We start from the raw sequence: 22,157 nt of genomic DNA, 5'->3' as shown, positions 1-22,157 counted from the left end.
ATGAGACGATCTCTCATCCCGAATGCTGAAGAGCATGGGGCTTGTGAAGTTTGCCATTCCACAATTGAGGGTTTGGATGATATTTTCCATTATCGCCTAACCGCTTGTAATTGCTGGCTAAAGGTTATTCCCAGCAACAAAATGCACGGATTTTCGAGGACTCACTTGGAAGCAAACTCAGCCGGCACTACTCAAGCGTGCATTGGAGAACTTTATTTGGCTTGCTTATATGTAAATCTTGGAAAGACTGAAATATGACCATTTAACATGAATGAGCTTGTCTTGCGATTGTATTTTCCCTTTGACTACACCACCATGTCTGCAAACTGATTAGATCAATTAATTCTGATGCCCAGTTGGCAGCGTTTTGCAATTTCGTGCACATTAGTGTAACACACATCCTTTTCATTAGCCAAAAATGAAGATAAAAGCTTCTTTACAAAAACAAATAAAAATTTTCTATTATAATAATTTTTTTTGCTACAAAAAAGTTAAATTAATAAATTAGAGACAAAATAATCAACCCTCACCTAAAGATTTTACTAAAAAAAATATAAATAGAAGAAAAATTATAAAATCACGGAATCAATTTTATAAAATGTCTAAAGAATACAGGTCTACTGCATGCTGGTTTACAACATGTGGAATAATTAATACAAAATTGATTCACGGCAATAAAATGAGGCATTTCCCACACATATTGCAGCAAACTTGAGCCAAGAGAGGGGTGATCTTCAATTTCTGCAGACTGGTGAATATTGCAGAAATTGAAAACAAAGGGTGATTAAAAAGAAAATGATAAACCTTTCACATACACTCGTATTGAATAGAACTTCCCTATTATCTCTAATGACAGTAGAGTCTAATAACTTTATCCGCACCAGCAGTAAATAACCAAGGCAGGCTTGGGTGGAATTTACAGTCCAGTATCCCTGCAATAGAGTGAAGCCAACTAAGTCAATCTCAAATATAGCAAAAGAAAATGGTCGGAAGGTTTAATGTAAAATGATATTAATGTCCCTAATTTTCAAACGTCAAAAAATAATATTCCCTCCAGTCCTACATTAAGGATTAGAAGGAATAATAGCAGATGCTTATAAGTCATTTTCCCATCTTCTAACACCTCAATTCCCTCCTTGTGCCTCAGGAGCAAACCAAATGTATATAGTAGAAATTCTCACCTCTTCCATTTGAACTTGCATGGCCACGGAGAATTTCTAAAGGAACGATAAGAGGGTCTTGATTGAGATCAGAATAGACCATCCCATGAAAAACGTATGCAGTGCTATCATCTGAACACGAAGCAAACAATGGATATGATCGATGAAAGACCACATTGTTGACATCTTTTGGGTGACACCTGTAAAGTTGCAACAGTATTTAAGATCACCCATGCCATGACATTAATTTCCAGCCAGGATTCTTTGCTAACCAAATAAATAGCTCGTATTTGAAGTGTTTGTCCCTAATGGGTTGAATTGTGACGCACACAAAAGATTGGGCCAGAACTTACTTAAGAACTCTGTAAGGTTTAGATGAAAGATCCATATCAAACCAACACATCTTCCCTTCTTTACTTCCCACAATCAGATTATCACCTGAAAGGAAATGCATGGAAGAAAATAACTACGATGATTAACTTCCGACAATATGGCTACAGGAAAAGTATTTAACAAAATATGATTCTCATAATAAAAGTAACCGTGCCTCCTGGATGAACAGCAATGGAGGAAGCTTCACGGAGCCCAGTGTCAAGCTTTTTAATGAGCTTGGTCTTCAACAGATCATACACACGGACAGTCTTTTTAGTACAAACAAAGAAGAAGGAACGGGTAGGATGGAAAGTTGACCTAACAGCAAGTCCATGCAACTTGAATGGAAGTTTTTGCGTAAGCTTCTTTGATAACTGGTGAATCAGAACTGCTCTTGATTCACGTAAAGAACATGTTAAGAAAAACAAAGAGCTATTTCCTGATTAAATGTTTGTATTTCAAAACTTTTATGCTACTATTGATCGTCTTAGGAGGAGAATATAAGCAGAAGCAAGGGCACAAGATCCAATAAGTACAGTTTACTTTTAATATGTTCAAGGATTAAGACACTTGAATTGGTAACATGGCATGAAAAATAAAATATCAAGCCTAAATGATATTTTTCTTTATGTGCATTAGAATGTCGAAGGCCCTCTGCACTTGATACTGCGCTCAAGACCACATAGCCAAGTTGAATTGTGGGAAAAATATGTTCAAGATGCACCAATATTAGGCATGTCAAATGCTAATGCAATTATCATTAAATAATAAATGAGGCATGTGTAACTATTAATTTATGCTTGAAATGAAAGAAAACCCCTATTACTCAGGCAGCTAGTAAAAAGGATATCAGCTGGCATAACTGTTGAAAAGTAATCACCTTTCCGGTGCCATTCTACTGCAGAAACAGTCTACGTGAACACATAAATTGGGGTCAAACAAAATTACACAAATTCAATCCAACAAGCAAATTAAAATGTAATCATTCTCGAGACCAGCAAGAAAATACCTTAAAATGCTTTAACTTTAAACCTTCGTGCTTATTATCTTGAAGCCAGCTCACACTGGGGGTTTTTCCATCTGTAAACACAAAGGAAAGGTAAGAAAATAAGAAAGAATAATAGGCTTGGACCATTAAAAATCCTGTCCTACTTAAATCTTGTGCCTATATCATCACCTATTGATCAGTTAACTTTCAATCCCAAACTTAAATTTGTTCTGCTTCAATTAAAAGTTTAGTTGGGCAATGCATAAGCCAGTCTGCAGACATTGAGCTCATGGAACAGAAAGATGAGCAGTGGTTGGCAGATGAGTTATGAGCTTTTGCTGCCCTTTGCATTCCATTAGGTTGAAGCAAACTTATAACGTATTGCCATGCCTTGAACTACCTTTAAAAAAAGAGTAGAAGCATATTTTGTAGTGCAAAACAACCTTAAATGTTTAGACTAATCCAGTTGTTAATCTTTCAGTAAAGAGGTTCCTCGTTCTACCTATTTTTCCCCTTGTCCTTACCACATCTTTGTTCACATGAATTGGTAAGTATTATCTTATAATTCTTATGGACCACGAATTGGGAAATCTTGGAACCTTCTTTTAAACAGGTTTTTCGTGTATGTTGAAGAAAGAGATCACAGCAAACACTAACCTGAGTTATCTGGTGCAGATGACTCAACATGGAGAATCTCACGAATCTTTTTCTGTTCTTCTTCGTCCCCCAAACCAGCATTCAACAAAAGTAAATCTTGTCCCCTGCAGAAAATTTTCCATTGATTCATACACAATGCCAAATCCTAATGCAAATGCAAGAGTAAATCCTCATAGTATCTATGACAAAATAAAAACACTTTACACGCTCAAACCAGACTTACGCAGAGACAGCAAGAATACGCATATCAGGCAAAGGATTCCAAGCAACACAGGTAATGGCTTCGCCAACCTCCCACCGTCTAAGACATCTACCAGTTGGAACATCCCAGATACGAACAGTTCCATCACTTGAACCTTCAAAGAAAACAGAACATAAGGAGACCCACCTCCATCCCTACTTCACTGGAACTAAAATATATTATCATCATCCATACCTGATGCCATCCATTGCCCTGAAGCTTCAACAGAAATTGATGTAACGGCATCTTCATGACCTTTGTATTCAATATAGCATGCCACTGGGTAAGGCTTAAGATCCTTTCGACTTGGAAGCTTTGGCTTCAAAGATTCAGGATCAATATTCAGCTGGTACAAATAAAAAAAGATAGATTACAAACTAATTAAAATATTGATTAAAAAATGATTTAGAAAAAATTATACATCTTAAAAAAGTAAATTGATTATTTTTCAGTCAAGTAATTTACTCACACGTTTCTTTCGAACTCGAGGGCACAAGAATAGATCCAAACAACGATCAAAACGCTCCTGCACATAGTTCTCATATGCAGGGATGCTTCTCAGGGATGTAAACCTGGCAAAATTGATGTTTATTAGCAAACTTACAAAAGTGAAAAAGGGGAAAGAATATGCACATCCCAAATTCACAGTACCTTTTAGGAATAAACTTAGGGCGGTCTTCCTCATCCATCAACTGATAAGAATTGATTTCTTCTTGGGTTGGAATGTACTCTAAAGGAGGATTGTAAGACTCCTCATGGCCTAAGAAGCATAATCAAGTTATATTTCCTATGAAGAATACCTCAAAATAAAATCAATTAAATTTCTTTTCTAGGGCAAAATAAATAAATAAAAGTTCAGCTTTTGAACTCCAGAGCCACATCAGTACCAGGAACTTTTGGCTTTGGCGCAGGAATGTAAGCTAAATGGTTCGATTTTTCTGTTGAACCAGAATCATCCCCCCACAAGAGATAGGGACCATCTTCCTCCTTTGGTTTGTCAAAAGTTATTAATCCCTTACGAATTGCTCTAACATACTTCACAACCTGTACAATTGTACAAGTGTGCACATAACAAAGGAAATCAGCAATTGATCTAGCCTTAATTCTTCTCCACACTAGTTGTATCATTTTACACCAGAAAAGGAAACGAATGCATGCTTACCTTTCTCGCTTCCCATTTTGAGGGTATAAATCTTCTTTTTGGTTCAGGTGCGTTAGACAATGGATGAATAGCATCATCCCATTTAAACCAGTCAACATAATCCTGAAAATATTCAGTGACACATCAAACTAAAGAACAAAAATATCATATACTAATTACTAAAAATATTATTATACAAGATTAAAAGCCTTGAAAAGAGAGGATAAAAAATGAATAGTAACTACAGACCGGATATGGATCAAAGTCAGAATGTGGTGCTCGACCCTTGATCATTTTAGAGATAACTTTGGCCTCTTCTTTAGTCAGTTCCACTATCTCATCATTGACCTCATCATAGAACTTACGCCTTCAATTTTCAAGAAGATATGAATTTAACATGCTTCTCCAAAGAGAAGATAATATCAATAAAACTAGCAAGCCTATTTTTCCACAAATATATATATTACAAAATAGAATAAAAAATAAGTATACATTACCAGAGAAACAATACAGGATGACAAGGATATCTTAATAGACAACTGCCATGAAAAACTCATCTAAATACAAATGAAGTAAATAGCATAAAATTAGAAATATCAAACTAACCAACTGCTTGGATCATCAGCACTTGCAAGAAAGGAATCTAATTTGTCTTGCTTTTCCCTCTTCAATATCCTCTTTCCCTTGACATCATATCCAATATGAGGTTCGTCTTCATACCACTTCAAAGGGACATCTCCAATGGTATTTCGGGGAGTGACCTATCAAAGGCAAGATAAAGTACATGCAAGCTCAAGCTTGGTTAGAGGAGGATAACTTGGACAAAATTAGGTCAACTATAAGATTAATATGATGATAACCTCATCTTCAGAAGAATCACTCTCAAATCCCTGATGAATTTCAGAGTCTTCACTTCCATCTTCTTGATCATCGGCATCACCCAAGGCATGACTACCACCTGTGTTGATAAAGTCCTGCCATGGTAACTCTTACACATATTGGTAACAGCTAAGCAAAAAGTAGTGCAGTTCAAGATAACAATCTTTAAAACGTCAAACAAATTATAGTTTGCACACTTATACTGCTAAACACAATGATAATGTACCTCGTCTTCAGACGGTCCACTTTCTCCAGCTTCTGGATCCTCAGAGTTATCATCCCCCAAATGATCCTAGAACATTTTTCCCAAAACAATAAAGGTTAAGTATTCTTCATTACGTTGCAAGACCGCAAAGTACGCCAAATACAATTGAAAAGTACCTCGTCCCCAGATGAACTACTAGCTCCATCTTCAAATTCTGATGATGCATCTGAATCCTCTGACCCATGATCTTGAGAAGAATCCTGAAATCAAAGAGTTGGAATTCAAACTAATCTATTTACAGCCGTACATGACTACTTTATTTATTTTTTTGGGGGGGGAGTGAAAGCGCCAGGTCGTAATATGCGCCCATAACCCAGAAACGGCAGTTAAAGCTGAATCATTATGCTGCCGAGCGAGAGAGAAACGGTAGCTCGCACAGTAAGGCATGAAAATTGTATTGTATCAAATAAAGTGAAGATGAACTGTGAGCTGATTTTATGCGAGAAGTGAAGGACCCCTATGAGATGTCTTGCACATTAGAGTAACTTTTCAACCACGAAAGATTAGAAAGACAAAATCTTTCAACACCTATTCCACAAAAAATAACAAAAACATGAAACTACCTCGTAACCAGAGTCTGAACCAGATTCCACTATCTGTTGTTGAGACTTCTGAAGTTCGTCATCGAGCTTTGAATCCTTCTTCATACTGCTCTTGGTGCTATTCTCTATTCTAGAAAAGATTGCAGAGCTTCGGGACACAATAGGGTTTAAGGGGTTTGGAGAGCTGGCCGCTGCAGTGGAGGCGCCACAACATTTTGCCCCAAACAAAAGTACTTGGTCGTGAAAGAAAAAAACTAGAGTATACTTTCAGTAATTTGAACCTTACTCGAAATTTTATTTTAGTCCTTTAATTTTAAAAAGTAAACCTTTAATCTTTTAATTCTAAAATTATTAATAAAAAATAATAATATTAAATTCTTAAATACTGATAAAATATTATTAAATATTAACATATTGAATTTAATATTCAAGACAACTATAATTATTAAAAAAATTATTATTTAAGTTAATAATTTTGAAGTTAAAGGATTAAAAGTTTACCTTTTAAAGTTAAGGGAACAAATTAAAACCTTACATAAAATTAAAAGACCAAATATATACTTTAACTAAAAAAGAAAAAGGAAGAAAGATTATGATAATGACAATGCTTATTGAAAAAAAAAAGAATATAATAATAATAATAACGAATGGCAAAAAAATTTTAATTCAAACTTACTATTTTCAAAAATATCCTCAAATACTTACCTCCTAAGTTTAATTTTCAAAAAAACAATAACTATTAAAGAGTTATAGAACTAAAAAGAGCTATTTCTACAAGTCTAAATAATGCTAAAATCCAACTTAAAAATAACGGTTATAGATAAACAAAAAATTCACAACTCAGAACACTATTTATAAATTATAAAATATATATTTTGTTAGTTGTACTTTGTTTCATAAACATCATTATGGAAGGCCCACTTACGCAAAGGCATAGTGAACAAAATATTGTTACTCCACTGTTTACTAACCTAACATGACCCTTTTTTTTTTAAATTTATTCATCTCATGTATTTTAAAAAAAATCTAGGTACATTTGTAACGAGTAGCAACTACTACCTCCGGTCCTAATTATAAGAGCCAGTTGACTAATTTGAGGAGATTAAGAAAAAAAATTAAGTTAGTTATTTGTAATAAATATGTGTTGCATTTCCTAAAATATCCTTACTAATCAACTATATTGGTTAAAACTACCATTACTAGAAGGATTATCTTGGAAAAAAATGCATAAATATGAGAGATAAAGTGGATTGGGATTTTATATTTAGGACCAAAATAAAAGTCAAACAGGATATTATATTAAGGACCGGAGGTAATATTTAAGTATATGTAGGCATATACATTTGTATTTTTATAAACTTTTGTCACAAAAGAAAAAATCTTTTGTCAAAAAACATTAAAAACAAATAAGATAAATAATTGAACTATAAAACTAAATTGTATTTTGAATGTTTAACCTTATGCCTGCAGTTCTTTTTATGAATAGGTGATTCAGCAAACTACGCTGGAGTTTCCTCAAAAAGCAAACTTATTTCATCTAGCAAAGTCTATATAAAAGTTACATACCAATTCCCCCTAGTGTGTGTTTGGATTGGATGGCCAAATTTATTCTCAAAATCCAATTTTTTTCTCTAAATTTATTTTCCAAAAACTCACCTGAACACACTCTTAAGTAACCAAGCTTCCAGCAAAGTATCATGGGCGGGGTTGCTTTTCGTTTAAGTCTCTAGTGATCAGACTGATAGCCTCCACCTTCTTGAATCCTTTTTCCGAGCAAAGTTTGAGTCTATGGATGATTCCCTTGAATCACAATAGATCCACTAAGTTTCAGTCTCTTAAGTAAATTCATCAAGTTTTCCTCTTCATTAGGACAATTTCTAACCACTGGGAGTTAGGTTTAGCAGAAGAGACTAGTCCTTCACAACATGATCAACTGATATTCAAATTTTTGTAGGAAAAGGTACTCACTTTTAATATCTGATAGTACTTTAAGTATGATTACCTCCAATAAAAAAATAGATCTGCTTAGCAAGAAAAGGACAATTGTTGTTTTCAAGATGATCTCTTCCCTGGTGAATGGCAGCAATATGAAATTGGCTATGAGTAATCAGCCATAAGAAGGATTTCATTTTCTCCGCTATATTTGCTTTTAGAATTTGCTTCCAAATTGAGCAGATATTTGGTTGAAAACAAAACCATTATTTTAAAAGTGTTTTTACGATGTATGAAATAAATATGTAGAGAAGTTTGCTTCGATTCGTAAAAAAGTGATTTTGAAAAGCATTTTTTTTACTAATCCAAACACCCTCCAAGTTGATATCGCCATATGCACCAGCAAATAAGAAACAACATATAACTGGAGACTCCTTCAGTAGTACTGGGAAAACGGGCCGGCCCAGCCCTGCAGGGCCGGCCCGTTTAAGCCCGAGTTTCAAAAATAAGTCATTTTTTCAAGCCCGGCCCGTGAGATGACGGGCTCGGGCTAGCCCGCGGGCTTTTGGTCTTTTTAATTAAAATAATTTTTATTATTTTTTTGTATATTTTATCAAAATAATAAAAATGAAACAATAAAAATTACTAATAAAATGTATAAATATAAATAAAATTGAGTCACAAATATAAACATTATCATGTCTAACATATATTACAGTATAATAAAGTCTATTGAATAAACAAACTAAATAGAGGACAGACATAAACAACTAAATAAGCATTAAATTCAGTAAATAATTACAATGCGGATGATCTAGTTTGATTATAAATAACTAACAAAAAAGTTTAACTAACAAACATAGTATACATAAAGAATAATCATTTATCATACCGACAAAAAAGAAAAGAGTCCATCATTCTTAGTTCTAAATTTGTTTCTACTATAAAAATGATATAGATCTTTATTTTAGTTTAAAAGATTTTTTGATCAATTATATTTCAAGTATAAAAAATATGGGAGAATGATAAATAAAGACTGTAAAAATTATAGATACAGTATTTTAATAGGTTTTGACAACTTATAAATAACAATATATTTTTATGAATATACCTAGTTTTAAATTTTGCAATTTTCATGTTTTTTTGGTTATTTTTCCCACAACTATAGTGATTCTTTTTTTCTTTTTGTGAATGCTATCTATGTGAGCTGCCAAGATAAGTAAAACTAAGAGTATGCTATGTTTAAAATATTAGGGTTTTCTTTTTTAAGTTAAGAAAAAAAGACAGAAATTAAAAAAAAAAATTTGGCGGGCCTAAACGGGCCAGCCCGCGGCCCTACAGGGCCGGCCCGTTTATTTTTCGGCCCTACAAAGCTGGCCCTTTTAAGCCCGACTTCCCTTTCAATGCTCCAAAATATAAGCCCGGCTCTCGATTTAAACGGGTTTAAACGGGCCGGCCCGACGGACTCGGCCCGTTTTCCCGGCTCTATAGACCTTCAGTGGCAACACGGAGCAGAATCATATCTCCGTAAACCTCCAACAGAGGCACATTAAGTTTGGTCCACAAATCTTTCCAGAACAAAAGTTTGTTCACCCGTATGGCCGTGTCAATTATTTTCCCCAGATTTATGCCTGCAATTTCTATTCTTCTTTCTATCTTTTTAGATTTATGTTTTTTTTTTAATTTCAATTGTACCTCAAAATTATAACGAAACCATCTCAAGAAACCGTAATAATTAAATAATTAGTGAGATATGGACATTCAAAGGTTTCAAAAATTTAATTTTGTTTTTGCCAGCACAAATTTTAATAATATAAAATGACGTATGAACCTGCAATGTGTGGAAGAAAAAAATGCATTTAACTTGCGTCAAAAAAATTGATGATACTGCATATGAACAAAAATTTGCTTTCTGAGTAATTCATCCGCATTAGTAAGTATTAAGTTACATGACAACCCACCTCTCGTCAGTGAAGATAATACTTAAGTGGTCATTAGGAGCCCCCCATCTAAATCTTGAATAATTGTTTTTGGATGACATAAATCTTGAATAATTAAAATTGAACATTTTAACAATTAGCCATTTGCATGTGAATAATAAAATAATTAATGAAGTGATTTTGTAAGTAATGGGAATTGCTGAAGTAGAAAGCAAAGAATCCATGTAATTAAAATTGAGAGAGCAGATTACTTGAATCTTGCTCGTATATACAAGAAAAAGTTGCTCCAAAGCAACTAGCTAGACGCAAAGGAACTTGAAGACCACACTTTCTCTCTAGTCAGTATCTCAGAGGAATGAGTCACGGTCAGTATAGTCAAGCAGACACGAATATTACTGTAGGCTATGATTCTGAAAATTTTTCAACTTTTAAGTTGTCTCAATCTCTCAAGAACCTGTTTCATCGATGGCCGAATGGAAAGCGTCTCCACCGTGCAGATTAATGCAACTTTCAAAAGCCCCAACAGTTTCTCCTCAGGTCCTGCTTCCCACAGAGCAGGTGAAAACAGTTCAGAAGAACGACCTTCCGTCATTAGCAACTTAGCCCACGGCACAATATTGAACCCGTTTCCATATTCAGAAAACGATGGATCTAGTGACTTCCTTCCAGACATCAACTCTAATAACACAACGCCAAAGCTATAAACATCTGCTTTGTCAGAAACCCTGCAAGTGGTGGCATACTCAGGTGCAACATACCCAAATGTGCCTTCCACATCAGTTGTGGCGTGGGTCTCAGATACCTCCATGAGTCTAGCCAATCCAAAATCTGAAAGGTAGGCATTGCAGTCATCATCAAGTAAGATGTTGCTGGGCTTGATGTCACGATGAACAATGCGAGGAACACAGGAGTAATGAAGGTAAGCTATGGCCTCTGCCACGTCTATTGCTATCTTGTAGATAATTGGCCACAACATATTTTTATCTGAATTGTTGTGTATGAAAGTTTCAAGGTTCCCACCTGAAAGGTAGTTGTATATCAAGAACATTTCGGCCTCTCCAACATAGTAGCCAATAAGAGTGACAAGGTTTTTGTGTCGGATTCTTCCCAAGGTTCTTATCTCTGTCTCGAACTGTTGAATGCCTTGGAATTTACCTATAGACAACCTCTTAATGGCAACGAGGAAACGAGGGGATAGTTCAGCCTTGTAAGTAGACCCAAACCCACCGGTTCCAATTAGATTTTGGAGGCTGAAATTTCCTGTGGCTGTGACAACATTATCGTAATTGAGTTCAATGGGAACATCTTGGAAGGTCACTAGTAGTCTGCTTCGAAGGCTGCTGAGCCGACCAAACTTGTTCCTTCCAAAAGTGATCACTAAAACTATTCCTAGTACACAGAGGACCACAGAGACTGAAGAGACCACAGCTATTATTATTGTCTTCAACTTTTTTCGTCTCTGCCAATTTTGGACTTCAAGAGGGACTGGGAGATAAGCAGGTAAGGCAGAATATGGATCAGGGCATGAATGCAGGTGTACATTCCCTTTGAAGGAGTCACAATCAATTTGGTTAAGGAGATGGGGAATATGACCAGAAAGGTTGTTGAAAGAAACATCAAAACCAACAAGACTGGAAAGAGTGGAAAAGGATGAAGGTATTTCCCCATTGAGCTTGTTGTGATCTAGCAACAGAGATTCAAGAGTTGTGGCATTTGTCAAGCTTACGGGAATTGTGCCAGTAAGAGCATTGTGAGATAGATCCAAAACAACAAGGGAAGCCAATTGACCAAGTTGAGAAGGGATATCTCCAGTTAAATTGTTCCCCCCTAAAAGCAACCATTTGATGTCTTTCAGGTTTCCCAATTGGTCAGGCAGAAATCCAGTAAGTTTGTTCCCCCTCAAATCAAGGCGCTGGAGCATTGTATGGTCACCAATATGCGGATCAATTGAACCCCCAATCTGGTTGTACGCAGCCTCAAACTCTGTCAACTGCAAACAGTCAATAAGCAACTTTTGGAAATTTCCACCAGAGAGTTCGTTCACACTCAAGTTAACCTTTAACATCTTGAAATCATTACAGTTCAAAACCAGATGATATGGTAGAGTTCCACTGAACTTGTTATTACTGAGTGATAGCGTGTAGGAAATCTTGCTCCTTGTAGTATCTCCCAGTAGGAATAAAGGTAAAGATCCCGTAAAGTTATTCCAACTGAAATCATGGTTAATGACGACAGCATCTTCTGAACCTGATCCAGGGAGAGCATCCATCAGAGATTCCCAAACAAGAATATCAACTTGTGCATCACCTAGGATTCTGCTTAAATCACAGCTTTCGTTCCCAAATCCTAGAAGGGTGCCAGATAAATTATTCCAGCTAACATTGAAGTACAACATACATGGAACTTGAAGTTGCTTTAAAGGAAGATACCCCACTAAATTGTTAGAGCTCAGGTCAAGGAAAGTTAAATTTCTGCAAATCCCTAAGGTTTCTGGTATCCCCCCAATAATATAATTCTCTGCCAAGTTGAGTACTCTCAGCGAGCATGAATCTGTCCAGCCCCTAGGCAACCGTCCACCAAGATTCGCTCTTGGTGCCCACAAAATCTCTAAACTTGAAAGCAACATTACCTGCGGCGGAATATTTCCAACAAAAGCATTGAATTCTCCTCTGAAGCTATTCACCGAGCTCTCATCCGGAGAAGGAGTATCATTGACTAAATCAGTCAACACAAGCACTGACAGTTTCCGGCAGTTGGCTATTTCTTTTGGAATTCTTCCAGTGAGACTATTTCTAGAGACATCTAGAAGTCTGAGTTCCGTCATATACCCAATCTCAGAAGGGATAGCGCCTTCTAAGATATTCCCATCGAGTAAAAGCGTCCTCAGATTTCTGAATTTCCCAATTTCGGACGGAATTTGGCCCGTGAGGAAGTTGTCGGACAGCTTCAAATGATTCAAAAATTCGAAGACATTATTGACGCTATCTACAATTGGACCAGAAAGCTGATTGCTCGACAAGTCCATGACGCTAACATTTCCAAAGCCAATCAATTTACCAGGCATGGAGCCGGACAAAGCATTATTAGAGAGGTTAAGAATGCGAAGAGATGGAAGATAGCTTATCTGGTTGGGGATCCCTCCGGAAAAATTGTTTTCTTGAAGCTCAAGAACCTCCAGAAGCCGAAGCTTCCCCAGGGTCTCCGGGATCTCACCGGAGAACGTGTTTTGGGGAAGGGACAAAACTCGAAGCCCAGACATATCTCCAATGGAAGGAGTGAGCTTGCCGCCGCGAAGTCCGGTCAAGTTCAAAGCAATAACTCTGCCAGAGAGCCTATCCTCGCAGGTGACGCCGTGCCATTGACAGTAACTTTCAGGAGACTCCTTACTCCATCCAGCGAGAAGGGCAGAAGATTCGGAAGAGACGGAGTCCTTGAAGCTGAGAAGGGACAATGCGTCACTAGGGACAGAAGTAGCAATATCTTCTGAGCAATGGGCGGTGAAGAGAAAGACAAAGGCCAGAAGAAGAAGACCCAGAAGAAGATCCATATTCGATTAACAATGTAGTTTCCACTAGCGAGCAATTCAGCCTTCTGAATAATAATTTATTAGTAAGTCAATGATGGTAGCCACATTCTCGATACTGCTTAGATCTCCCCGACGGCAAATCATCCACCGGGAAAAAAACGACAGTGAAAAATGACGGCGGCGCCGGCAGTGACTAGAAGCGAAATGGGAGTGCTTGGGTCAAGAGTAGCAGAGTCAAAAGAGGAGGCAACTGTGCAAGTCCGACACTCTCTCAGTGGGAAAAAACCGAATTCAGTTGAAAAGCCAGCCCTAATTTATAGAGAAAATAACAAAAACATGAAACGACCTCATGACCAGAGTCTGAATCAGATTATAGTATTTGCTGCTGAGATTTCTGAGGTTCGTCGTCCAGTTTGAGTATTGGAATCCTTCATCTTGCAATTGGTGCTATTCAAGTAAAGATTACCGGGTTTCGGGAAAAGGTTTGGGGAGCTTTGGGGAGAAAAAAAAAATCTTTCCAGATATATTTATTGTGAAAAATATATTATTGCTCTTTATTCTGGTTAATATAAAAATTGATTTGACATTTGATTTATTAGTTTTAAATATAAGATTTTAAACTATTTTATATCTGCTAGTAAAAAAAATTTATTTTATTTCTCATATTTATTTATTTTTTAAGATAGTTCTTATTTAATTGTACATGTTAAAAAATTTATTAAATCATAATTTTAGCTAATACACATGATTAAGAAAGGTATTTTAGAAAAGAAAATATCGATTGATTATAAATAACTAACTTAACTAATTTTCTTAATATACTTAAATTAGTCAACTAGTTCTTATATTAAAAAGTTAATATAAAACTTTAATTTAACTAGCTTTTATATTAGTCAACTAGCTCTTATAATTTTAATTTAACTATTTAACTTCATAAAGTATTTTTTTTAGCCATTTGATTTAATATCATTAATATTAAATGATATTTTTATCACAATTATTATTATTTTTAAAAATTAAACTTAATAGCTCATCATTTTAAAATTTTAATGTTAACATTTTTATTAAAAATATGAAAATTAAAAGATTAAAAGATATTTTATAGAATTAAGAGACTATAATAAAACTACGTTTAATTCTAGACGCATTTTTAGTGCTCCCATTCTATATATGTGTGGGGGTGTGTTATACACACACGAAGTTTGGGTGAAAATAAAAATATGATTTTAAAATTATTTTTGTGCAAAATAAATATGTAAAAAAATTTACTTTGATTTTAAAAAATATTTTCTAAAAACACTTTTTCAGTAATCCAAATACCGAGTACATCATTATATATAGCCGTAGTTTAGGAGGGAATCCTAATGACGAAATTGCTTCAACTTAGCCAAAGTAATATTTCACTTTATTTTAATTTCACATTTTAGTATTTCTATTAAATTGATAGAAAATCCAGTCAGATTGTACTTATTTTTATTTACTGCTTTTATACTGATAAATAAATAGATGAACGGATGATAAACCTGAAACATTTTTCTCATAACTAATACTCGTCCGGTTCTCAATATAACATTTATTTAACTAATTTAATTAGATTAAAAAAATTAAGTTAGTTAATTATAAAAAATATAACATGTTTTTTTCTAAAATACCATAATCATCTTTCTTAATATCCTCACCCCCTCTTCTACTATTATGGTTGAAAGAATATCCATAAGGGTAATTTAGAAAAGACTGATAAATATGAAAAACAGATATTGTATTTAGAATCAAAATTAACTTAACAATTAAATCCTATATTAAGAACCGAAAGAATAATAAACTGGAACTTAAAGGCATGTATTTGGTTTTCAGTTTCTAAAACCCAATTTTGGTGTGCAAAATCCAATATATAAAATTTTTTAGACTATATGTATTGCTAATGATGATTGAATCCAGTAACAGGGCTTTTCTTAAATAAGATTGAAAGTTCTAATTTTATTGATGAAAATGATCTTAAGAGTTTTATACTCTCAAATGATTGGTAACATTCCCAACAAAAACCAAAATTACTTTATCAAAAATAAATTTACAATGAACTAATTTAAAACATCTCTAGAAACTTAGGAAACAACTCTTAAAGGCCAAGAATTAAGAAGTTCATCATCCTCAAGCAGAATACGGAGAGGGGATCATATACAGAAAGCCCTGCCACATTAAATGTCCCTCGGTGGATTTGCAAAGCTATAGCTGGGCTCTGGTCATCATCTTCATCATGAGGCTTTCACAACACAGGTGGAAGTTCTTTTCCTTTGCGGTGGCTAGCAGTAAAAACAAGAACAAAAGGCTCCACCATTTCACCTTCTAAGTAGCTACATCCCGATTTTCGAGAGAAGCTGACGCCATCTCGGAGTTTCCTCTTCGAAAATATAGGTCAATGGCGACACGAGAACTCCACTGCCGCCGATCTGCATCAAATCGGTTGAAATGGAAAACCAAACTAAGGGATTCAGATGCTCTTAAGTTAAATGCACAGTAAGCACTACTAATGTAAGATGGATAAGAAGAAACTAGCGAGCGAGTGGGATGAGCTAAAGTTGATCCAACACATGTTCACTCCTTGTGTCGCTATCTTTCCTACACAATGACAAGCAGTTCTGAAAAGATCCAGCAGAATAAAGATGAAGCTCCCAAGTCATAACCCTCTTGCTAACGACCACTGAACTCCTATTATTTTTCATACCACAGGACCAGAGAAGCCAGATGGACCAAAAAATAGGTAAACCGAAACAAGTCCAGGTAAGTTTCATACTAGATTAAAGATGTGTCTAAATGCTATACAATAGTGTCATCTAAACCGATACCTTCAGGTCAGGTTGGGGGGAAAAAATTATAACTCTGGATGCCAGGAGAGGTAATGGACATGATTGATTTAAACATACCTCCTCCCTTGTCCATCCATTCAAAAACCCACCACCCCAATAAAGACATGAAAGAAAACTGGACTCACCGCTCTCAGTTGCAATACAGACTTGTATAGTTGCTTTTTTGGCACACATATGACTATGGCATAGTAGTCTGCTGATACCTTCCCATTGCGTTTGCAGAAAACAGGACTTACAGTAGGTCCCTGAAGAAAATCAATCAAGTCCAGCTCTTTAAATTGGCTAAGAGTTGTAGTTGAAAACATGATGCTTCTCATAACTACAAAAGCATAATATGAATAACCGTTCGCGATTGCAAGAAGTAAATGCCAGAGGGATTTCCCTCCAGATACCCCAAATGATACAAGCACAGTGGTTTTTGACTGCACCCAATATCATACCTGCAACCCCGATAAGGATGGCTGACTCAATATTCTCTCAGCCACCTCCTCTGCACTACTTCCTCTCATGTTTGCAACAACCTGTCAAGTATGGCATCAGAAAAAGGAGTAGAAGAACCAATAAAATAGAAGTTCGGGGGAAAAGGATTGTGATTTCAATATACGCACCGTAAACTGCCCAGTTGCCCTCAGATGCGCTTCCAATCTTTCAAGTATTTCATGAGTTGTCTCCAGAACTCCTTTTCTTTGCATCAAGGATTTCCTGCTTGCAACAAGAGCCGCCTGAAAAAATCCAATAGCACAAATGAGACAAATCTGATATATGCCGCAGCAGAAGGAATTGCCTTGTGCCTACAATTTACGAAGAACCAATCAATTGTGCTGAAAAAAGACAATTGCTAACCTGACTTTCCAACACAGTTCCGCCTTCAATTTCCTTCAAGTTGTTTTCTCTCAGTGTGGTCCCACTACTCACAAGGTCCAGTATAGCATCAGCTATCCCCATCTAATTAAGAGCAACAAATAAATAGATAAATATCATTTGTGCTAAATGCCATTAGCATCCCTCTAAATTGTTTGATAACAGCAGGTACTTATATATTATTATATCATCTCAGGTTCCAAGGTACAAAGACAAATGTGCACAAGAATATTAAGCCATACCATCTGTGACATTTCTAGACATTCAGAGCATGTTTGTTTATATTTTCCCTCATAAACATAGCATTAAAACACTATCAATTAAGCTACAGAACCCATTTACTGGCATCTATCAACTACTATAAAGTTTAATTAGCAACCAACAGGAGCCCCAAACAGGAAAAATAAAGTTATGACATAAAATAGTTAGAGGGGGAAATTTTTCAACAAAAGTACGAGCCGCCTCTCACCGCAGGAGCTGCTTCCAGTGCTCCATCAGCAGTTGAAAAAAACACATGCTTAATCCCATTCTCTTGCATAAATTTAGGGCCCAGCTGAAAGAAACAAGATCATGATCCACTTTTTATGAAAAGATGCTGGAAGGAAATCTATCAAAAAAGAAAATTTTAGTAACATTAAAATGAAACAGATACATAGGTGAATCCTGTAGCAACTCGCAGAGGCCTCTCTTCTGTCCACCGAGGCATTTGTGCAAGCTCCTTCAGTGAATTTATATTTTCAAAAATCCCATATTGGGGAATCTGAAACAACGGAGTAAGTCAATATAAGATGGTGTAAAGGCCAACGACAGAAGCAGCGTGTGGAAGTAAGGCTACAACAAAATGTTAACTCACTGCAAGGGATAAACGGCAATCTCCATACTCCAGAGCGTCATGAACTAGCATGAGATCTTCATCCCCCTGTAAATAGAGCAAAAACACAAGGATGACAATGCAAATTACATGTTAATATTAAATGTCTCTAATAAATATTTCTATATATAGCACATAGAGCAAAAACAATGGTTGGTGATTGCAACCAATTCTAGCATTCTGTCTGTAGAGTAAAACAATTAAACAAAGGATATGCCCCAGAGGTGTAGACCAAACAAATCTATATGCCTGATATAGATGCGTAATAAGCCTGCCTTATTCTGAATCTGCTGGACTGCTCACACGCCTTTTTACCCCATTGCCAGGTTGTTGCCTTTTCACGAGGCCACTTGTTTTGTTTTATCAATGAGCACTGGTTGTATCATCTAACTTTCAACAATGTTTTATAGACAAGTTATGATGGCTTTGGTAAGAAGGAAGAAGTCAAAAGGGAGTGGTAATATTGTTTTTGCAATACTCTGCCGTATTCAGTCACTAGAAATGCACATACTTCCAACGGTGTATTGTCAACTATTCAATCATCAAAGGAGTGCATTTGTTAGACGTACAAAGGGATTGGACAGCTTTGCTGCATTCATAACGGGAAGGAAATGCCCTCTTTCTTTTGGGGGAAAAGTCATGTTTCCAAAAATAAAAATGAACGCTAATCAAAGTTGAACCACATACAACCATTAGGAAAAAATTCAGAATCAACAACCAATAAATTGTAGAGTAGTACCTAAAAGAACACACTAGGGAAACCTTAAACCAAGTGACAGTCAGGTTTTTATACTTCAATAGCTAGAGTAAAAAAAATACAGATATTTAACATGAGAGAAACAGTATCAAGCACATACCAGGAAGCCTAGTTTAAATCAACCAATTATGTCATGTATCTTTGAACTTACCTGCCCATATTCGCTGACTGTATCAAGACCCACAATACCTAGGTCAAGATCTCCAGATAACAATTTTTTTACTATGTCTTTTGGCCTCTGAAACCAAACTTCCAAGTTGGAGAGCTACAAAATAAAAAATTAAAATGATATGATTTGTAACCATTATACTTGTCTCAGGCAAACAGCACTAATAAGTGCTTTTGAGCATATGATACAAAATAGTGAGAACAGTTTATATGCATTTTTACCGGCACATCAGATGCAGGGTCAGTCTAGAAAAGGAAGCAAAGGAAAGGACAGAGATGCTATGGAAAAAACAACCAGTGCATATGCCTTACTCCTACATCATCCATGCAGGTCCAATGGTTTCAGCAATGTTTCATCAAAGGGGAAGAAATCCAGATCATGGTATTCACATGCAACCAGGATGAATGACCAACAACTAATCTGTGAGTTTCCCAGCATGTAATTCAAGGAAGTAGCATAGACGGGAGCAAAAAGAAAGCAAATTTGTAGATAGATGCTCCTTCACTATATATACAGAGCGATTGAGGCTTTTTGATGAATAAGGAGAATTTAGTAAAGCAATATTTATCACAAGAATCTTCAAATTCATAACTACTTGACATTAATGAGGATATCATTACTAAGGAGCAGGAGCAGGAGCGGCCAGTACAATAATAATTGGCTGCAATAGAATAAGTCCCCTGACACTTTATACTTCATATCTTGGTATATATCATAATCAAGAAAGAAATACGTACACTATCGTTATCCATCACTCATTGTGACGCCTCTGAAGATGACTTGTGTGACCACTGATTGTACATAACCAACAAGTTCTTTTGATGAATTACTTCGGATCTAGAGCACTAGACTCAGAAGTGTCCTTATTTTACTTTATTTTTCTATAAAAAAATTTTAATTTTTTTCCATATCTATACTGTGCAGCAAAGAACAGAATCTGCCCACATGAATGGACTGTTTTTAAATATAAGCGGGCATGCATGTGCTGCATATGGTAGGTGGGGACTCAAACTACATGGAACACATTCTTTCATTATCATTAACTGACGAAGATTGAAACTATAAAAACCAAATCAAAGGCAAAGAGAAACACACCTGAGGAATTTCAGCTACATATTGTCTGGGATTGACTTGTTTAACAGACAGTTGACAATCCTTTACATGGAAGATCATTTAAAAAAAAGTCAGGTGTTACGCTTGCAAAAGATTGAAGGGTAAAGGGATGACAATGCGTGAATATAAACTAGCTTCTAACTTTATCTTTACTCCTTTTCCTGACAAACGAAAACTTAGTATTACCAGGCCAGTTAGGAATATAAAAATTAAAAGGAAAATTGAACATAAAGCATAGCCATATAGTCATGGTCACAAAAATCTTCTCTTTGTACACGATTCCCATATTGCCTCCTTGCTTCACAAGAATTGTGCAGAGCATTTTGGGGCACTTCAACTTAGCAGGGAGGGATGGATGAAGACAACCAAGCAAAACTAGCCTAATCTGTTTCCTTAGTGAACAAAATATCCAAGTTCTAGTTCAACCGCAATATGTGAAGACTCTGGAACTACCCCACCAAAGAATTACAAAAAGAAAACTTATTTTCTGACATTTTCTCATCAACCACTGAGCCTCCAGAAAGAAATTGATAAAGCAGAAGCAGAAAAGCCCAAGGTACCTTGAGAAGTTCAAGAGTATCAGAAGACATGCGACCTTTACTGGGTAACCCAAGACGAATCACATGCCTCTCGGAATCTGTGCCAGCGAGGCTCCCGTTGGTGACGGCAACCTGAGACTGAGATTCAGAGAGCGAAGCGTAACAGCGCGAAATGGGAGATCTGAAGGAAATGTGGAAAGACATTGCTGGAAAACGAGGCTGGGTCGACATCCCCCACATAGTGACGGCCATTGCAGAAGGAGATTGAGTCATTGACGTCGGAGATGGGGATCACGGGTGACGCAGTGAGATGTGAGAAAACAGAAACGGCGCCGCCAGTGGGAGATGCGGAAGATTCCTTTGGAGGAAGGTGATATCTTTTTTGTGTTTTGGACTATCTGCTATTTTATGAAATCCTACAAGGTTACGATTCCCGACTAGCGAACCAAGTGGAGCTAGGTCCCTCGTTTAATAAATAAGATCACAATTTTTATAACTAAGAAAATTTAATAAATATAACCATAATAATTCCAACAAATTACATAATCTTTGGTAACTCAAGATTTACTTCTTACAAGAGTATAATTTTTTTTATTCATTCAAATAAAATTTGAATTACATATGCTGAATTTAGAAAAAATAGATAAAAATTTGAGAGTATTTATTGATTTTTCTATTTAAACTTCCAACTGACATACTATTTAATTATGATACTCATCATTTAATTCAATATATTCAAATTCCAATTAAAATATTATTAAAATTCAAAATTAATTATTAATTTTTTTATTTGAGCTTCTAATTGAAATTCTATTTATTTATAATGTTCCCCCGTTAAATTCAATATATTCAAATATCAATCAAAATATTATTTATATCTCATTAGTTGGATATATTTGAATCTCATAATGTTATACTCGACTCATTTTTAAACGAATTAGGTATTACAAATCTCAATTAAAATATTATTCAAATTTCATTAATTGACTATAGTTGGATCTCATGATGTTATACCGACTCATTTTTAAATGAATAGGGTATTACGAGTTTTAAATAATGTGATTGATTGCTTAATGATTGATTGATAATATTCCACCGTGACCTATTTATCAGCCTCAAAGTTTGAAAGGGATATGGTCTGCTTTATAAATTTTTTTCAATACAAATATTTCACCGTGACCTATTTATCAGCCTCAAAATATTTTATTTGTTTAATTACCAAACTGTCCTTATCTTTTTGAAAAAAAATCCATTAACAACTAAAAGTACAGTGATTAATAATTTAAGATGTAACGATTAACAACTATCAAAGCAAATATTGATAACTTATGCATTATATT

The 22,157-nt window shown here is 35.5% G+C and overlaps 3 protein-coding genes across 3 annotated transcripts; all 3 read right to left on the bottom strand.

The window, feature by feature from the left end:
* Positions 1 to 569: 569 nt before the first annotated feature.
* Positions 570 to 6,440, bottom strand: LOC114712867 (ribosome biogenesis protein BOP1 homolog). Its single transcript, XM_028897430.1, has 19 exons — positions 6,267 to 6,440; positions 5,820 to 5,903; positions 5,665 to 5,730; positions 5,420 to 5,533; positions 5,166 to 5,320; positions 4,809 to 4,926; positions 4,581 to 4,682; positions 4,306 to 4,462; positions 4,070 to 4,178; positions 3,888 to 3,990; positions 3,614 to 3,764; positions 3,401 to 3,533; positions 3,178 to 3,281; positions 2,542 to 2,612; positions 2,383 to 2,443; positions 1,708 to 1,935; positions 1,514 to 1,598; positions 1,182 to 1,360; positions 570 to 932 (listed from the first exon to the last, which is right to left on the bottom strand). The coding sequence occupies exons 1-19, from the start codon at positions 6,348 to 6,350 to the stop codon at positions 847 to 849; spliced, it is 2,190 nt and encodes a 729-aa protein (XP_028753263.1). The 5' UTR covers positions 6,351 to 6,440; the 3' UTR covers positions 570 to 846.
* A 3,904-nt stretch (positions 6,441 to 10,344) lies between these two features.
* Positions 10,345 to 13,781, bottom strand: LOC114712866 (LRR receptor-like serine/threonine-protein kinase RPK2). The gene has a single exon (XM_028897429.1). It carries the CDS (start codon positions 13,662 to 13,664, stop codon positions 10,539 to 10,541), a length of 3,126 nt encoding a protein of 1,041 aa, XP_028753262.1. The 5' UTR covers positions 13,665 to 13,781; the 3' UTR covers positions 10,345 to 10,538.
* Positions 13,782 to 15,595: 1,814 nt separating this feature from the next.
* On the bottom strand, positions 15,596 to 21,267 carry LOC114712869 (ATP phosphoribosyltransferase 2, chloroplastic). Its single transcript, XM_028897431.1, has 11 exons — positions 20,839 to 21,267; positions 20,261 to 20,320; positions 19,148 to 19,261; positions 18,222 to 18,287; positions 18,021 to 18,128; positions 17,838 to 17,921; positions 17,351 to 17,452; positions 17,116 to 17,229; positions 16,948 to 17,028; positions 16,633 to 16,752; positions 15,596 to 16,090 (listed from the first exon to the last, which is right to left on the bottom strand). The coding sequence occupies exons 1-11, from the start codon at positions 21,088 to 21,090 to the stop codon at positions 15,995 to 15,997; spliced, it is 1,197 nt and encodes a 398-aa protein (XP_028753264.1). The 5' UTR covers positions 21,091 to 21,267; the 3' UTR covers positions 15,596 to 15,994.
* Positions 21,268 to 22,157: the final 890 nt, after the last annotated feature.

This window comes from Neltuma alba, unplaced genomic scaffold (genome assembly GCF_004799145.2).
Source record: "Neltuma alba isolate B1F8T4 unplaced genomic scaffold, ASM479914v2 tig00011398_pilon, whole genome shotgun sequence".
In the NCBI taxonomy this organism is placed as follows: domain Eukaryota; kingdom Viridiplantae; phylum Streptophyta; class Magnoliopsida; order Fabales; family Fabaceae; genus Neltuma; species Neltuma alba.
This window is presented reverse-complemented; position numbering and strand designations above follow the sequence as displayed.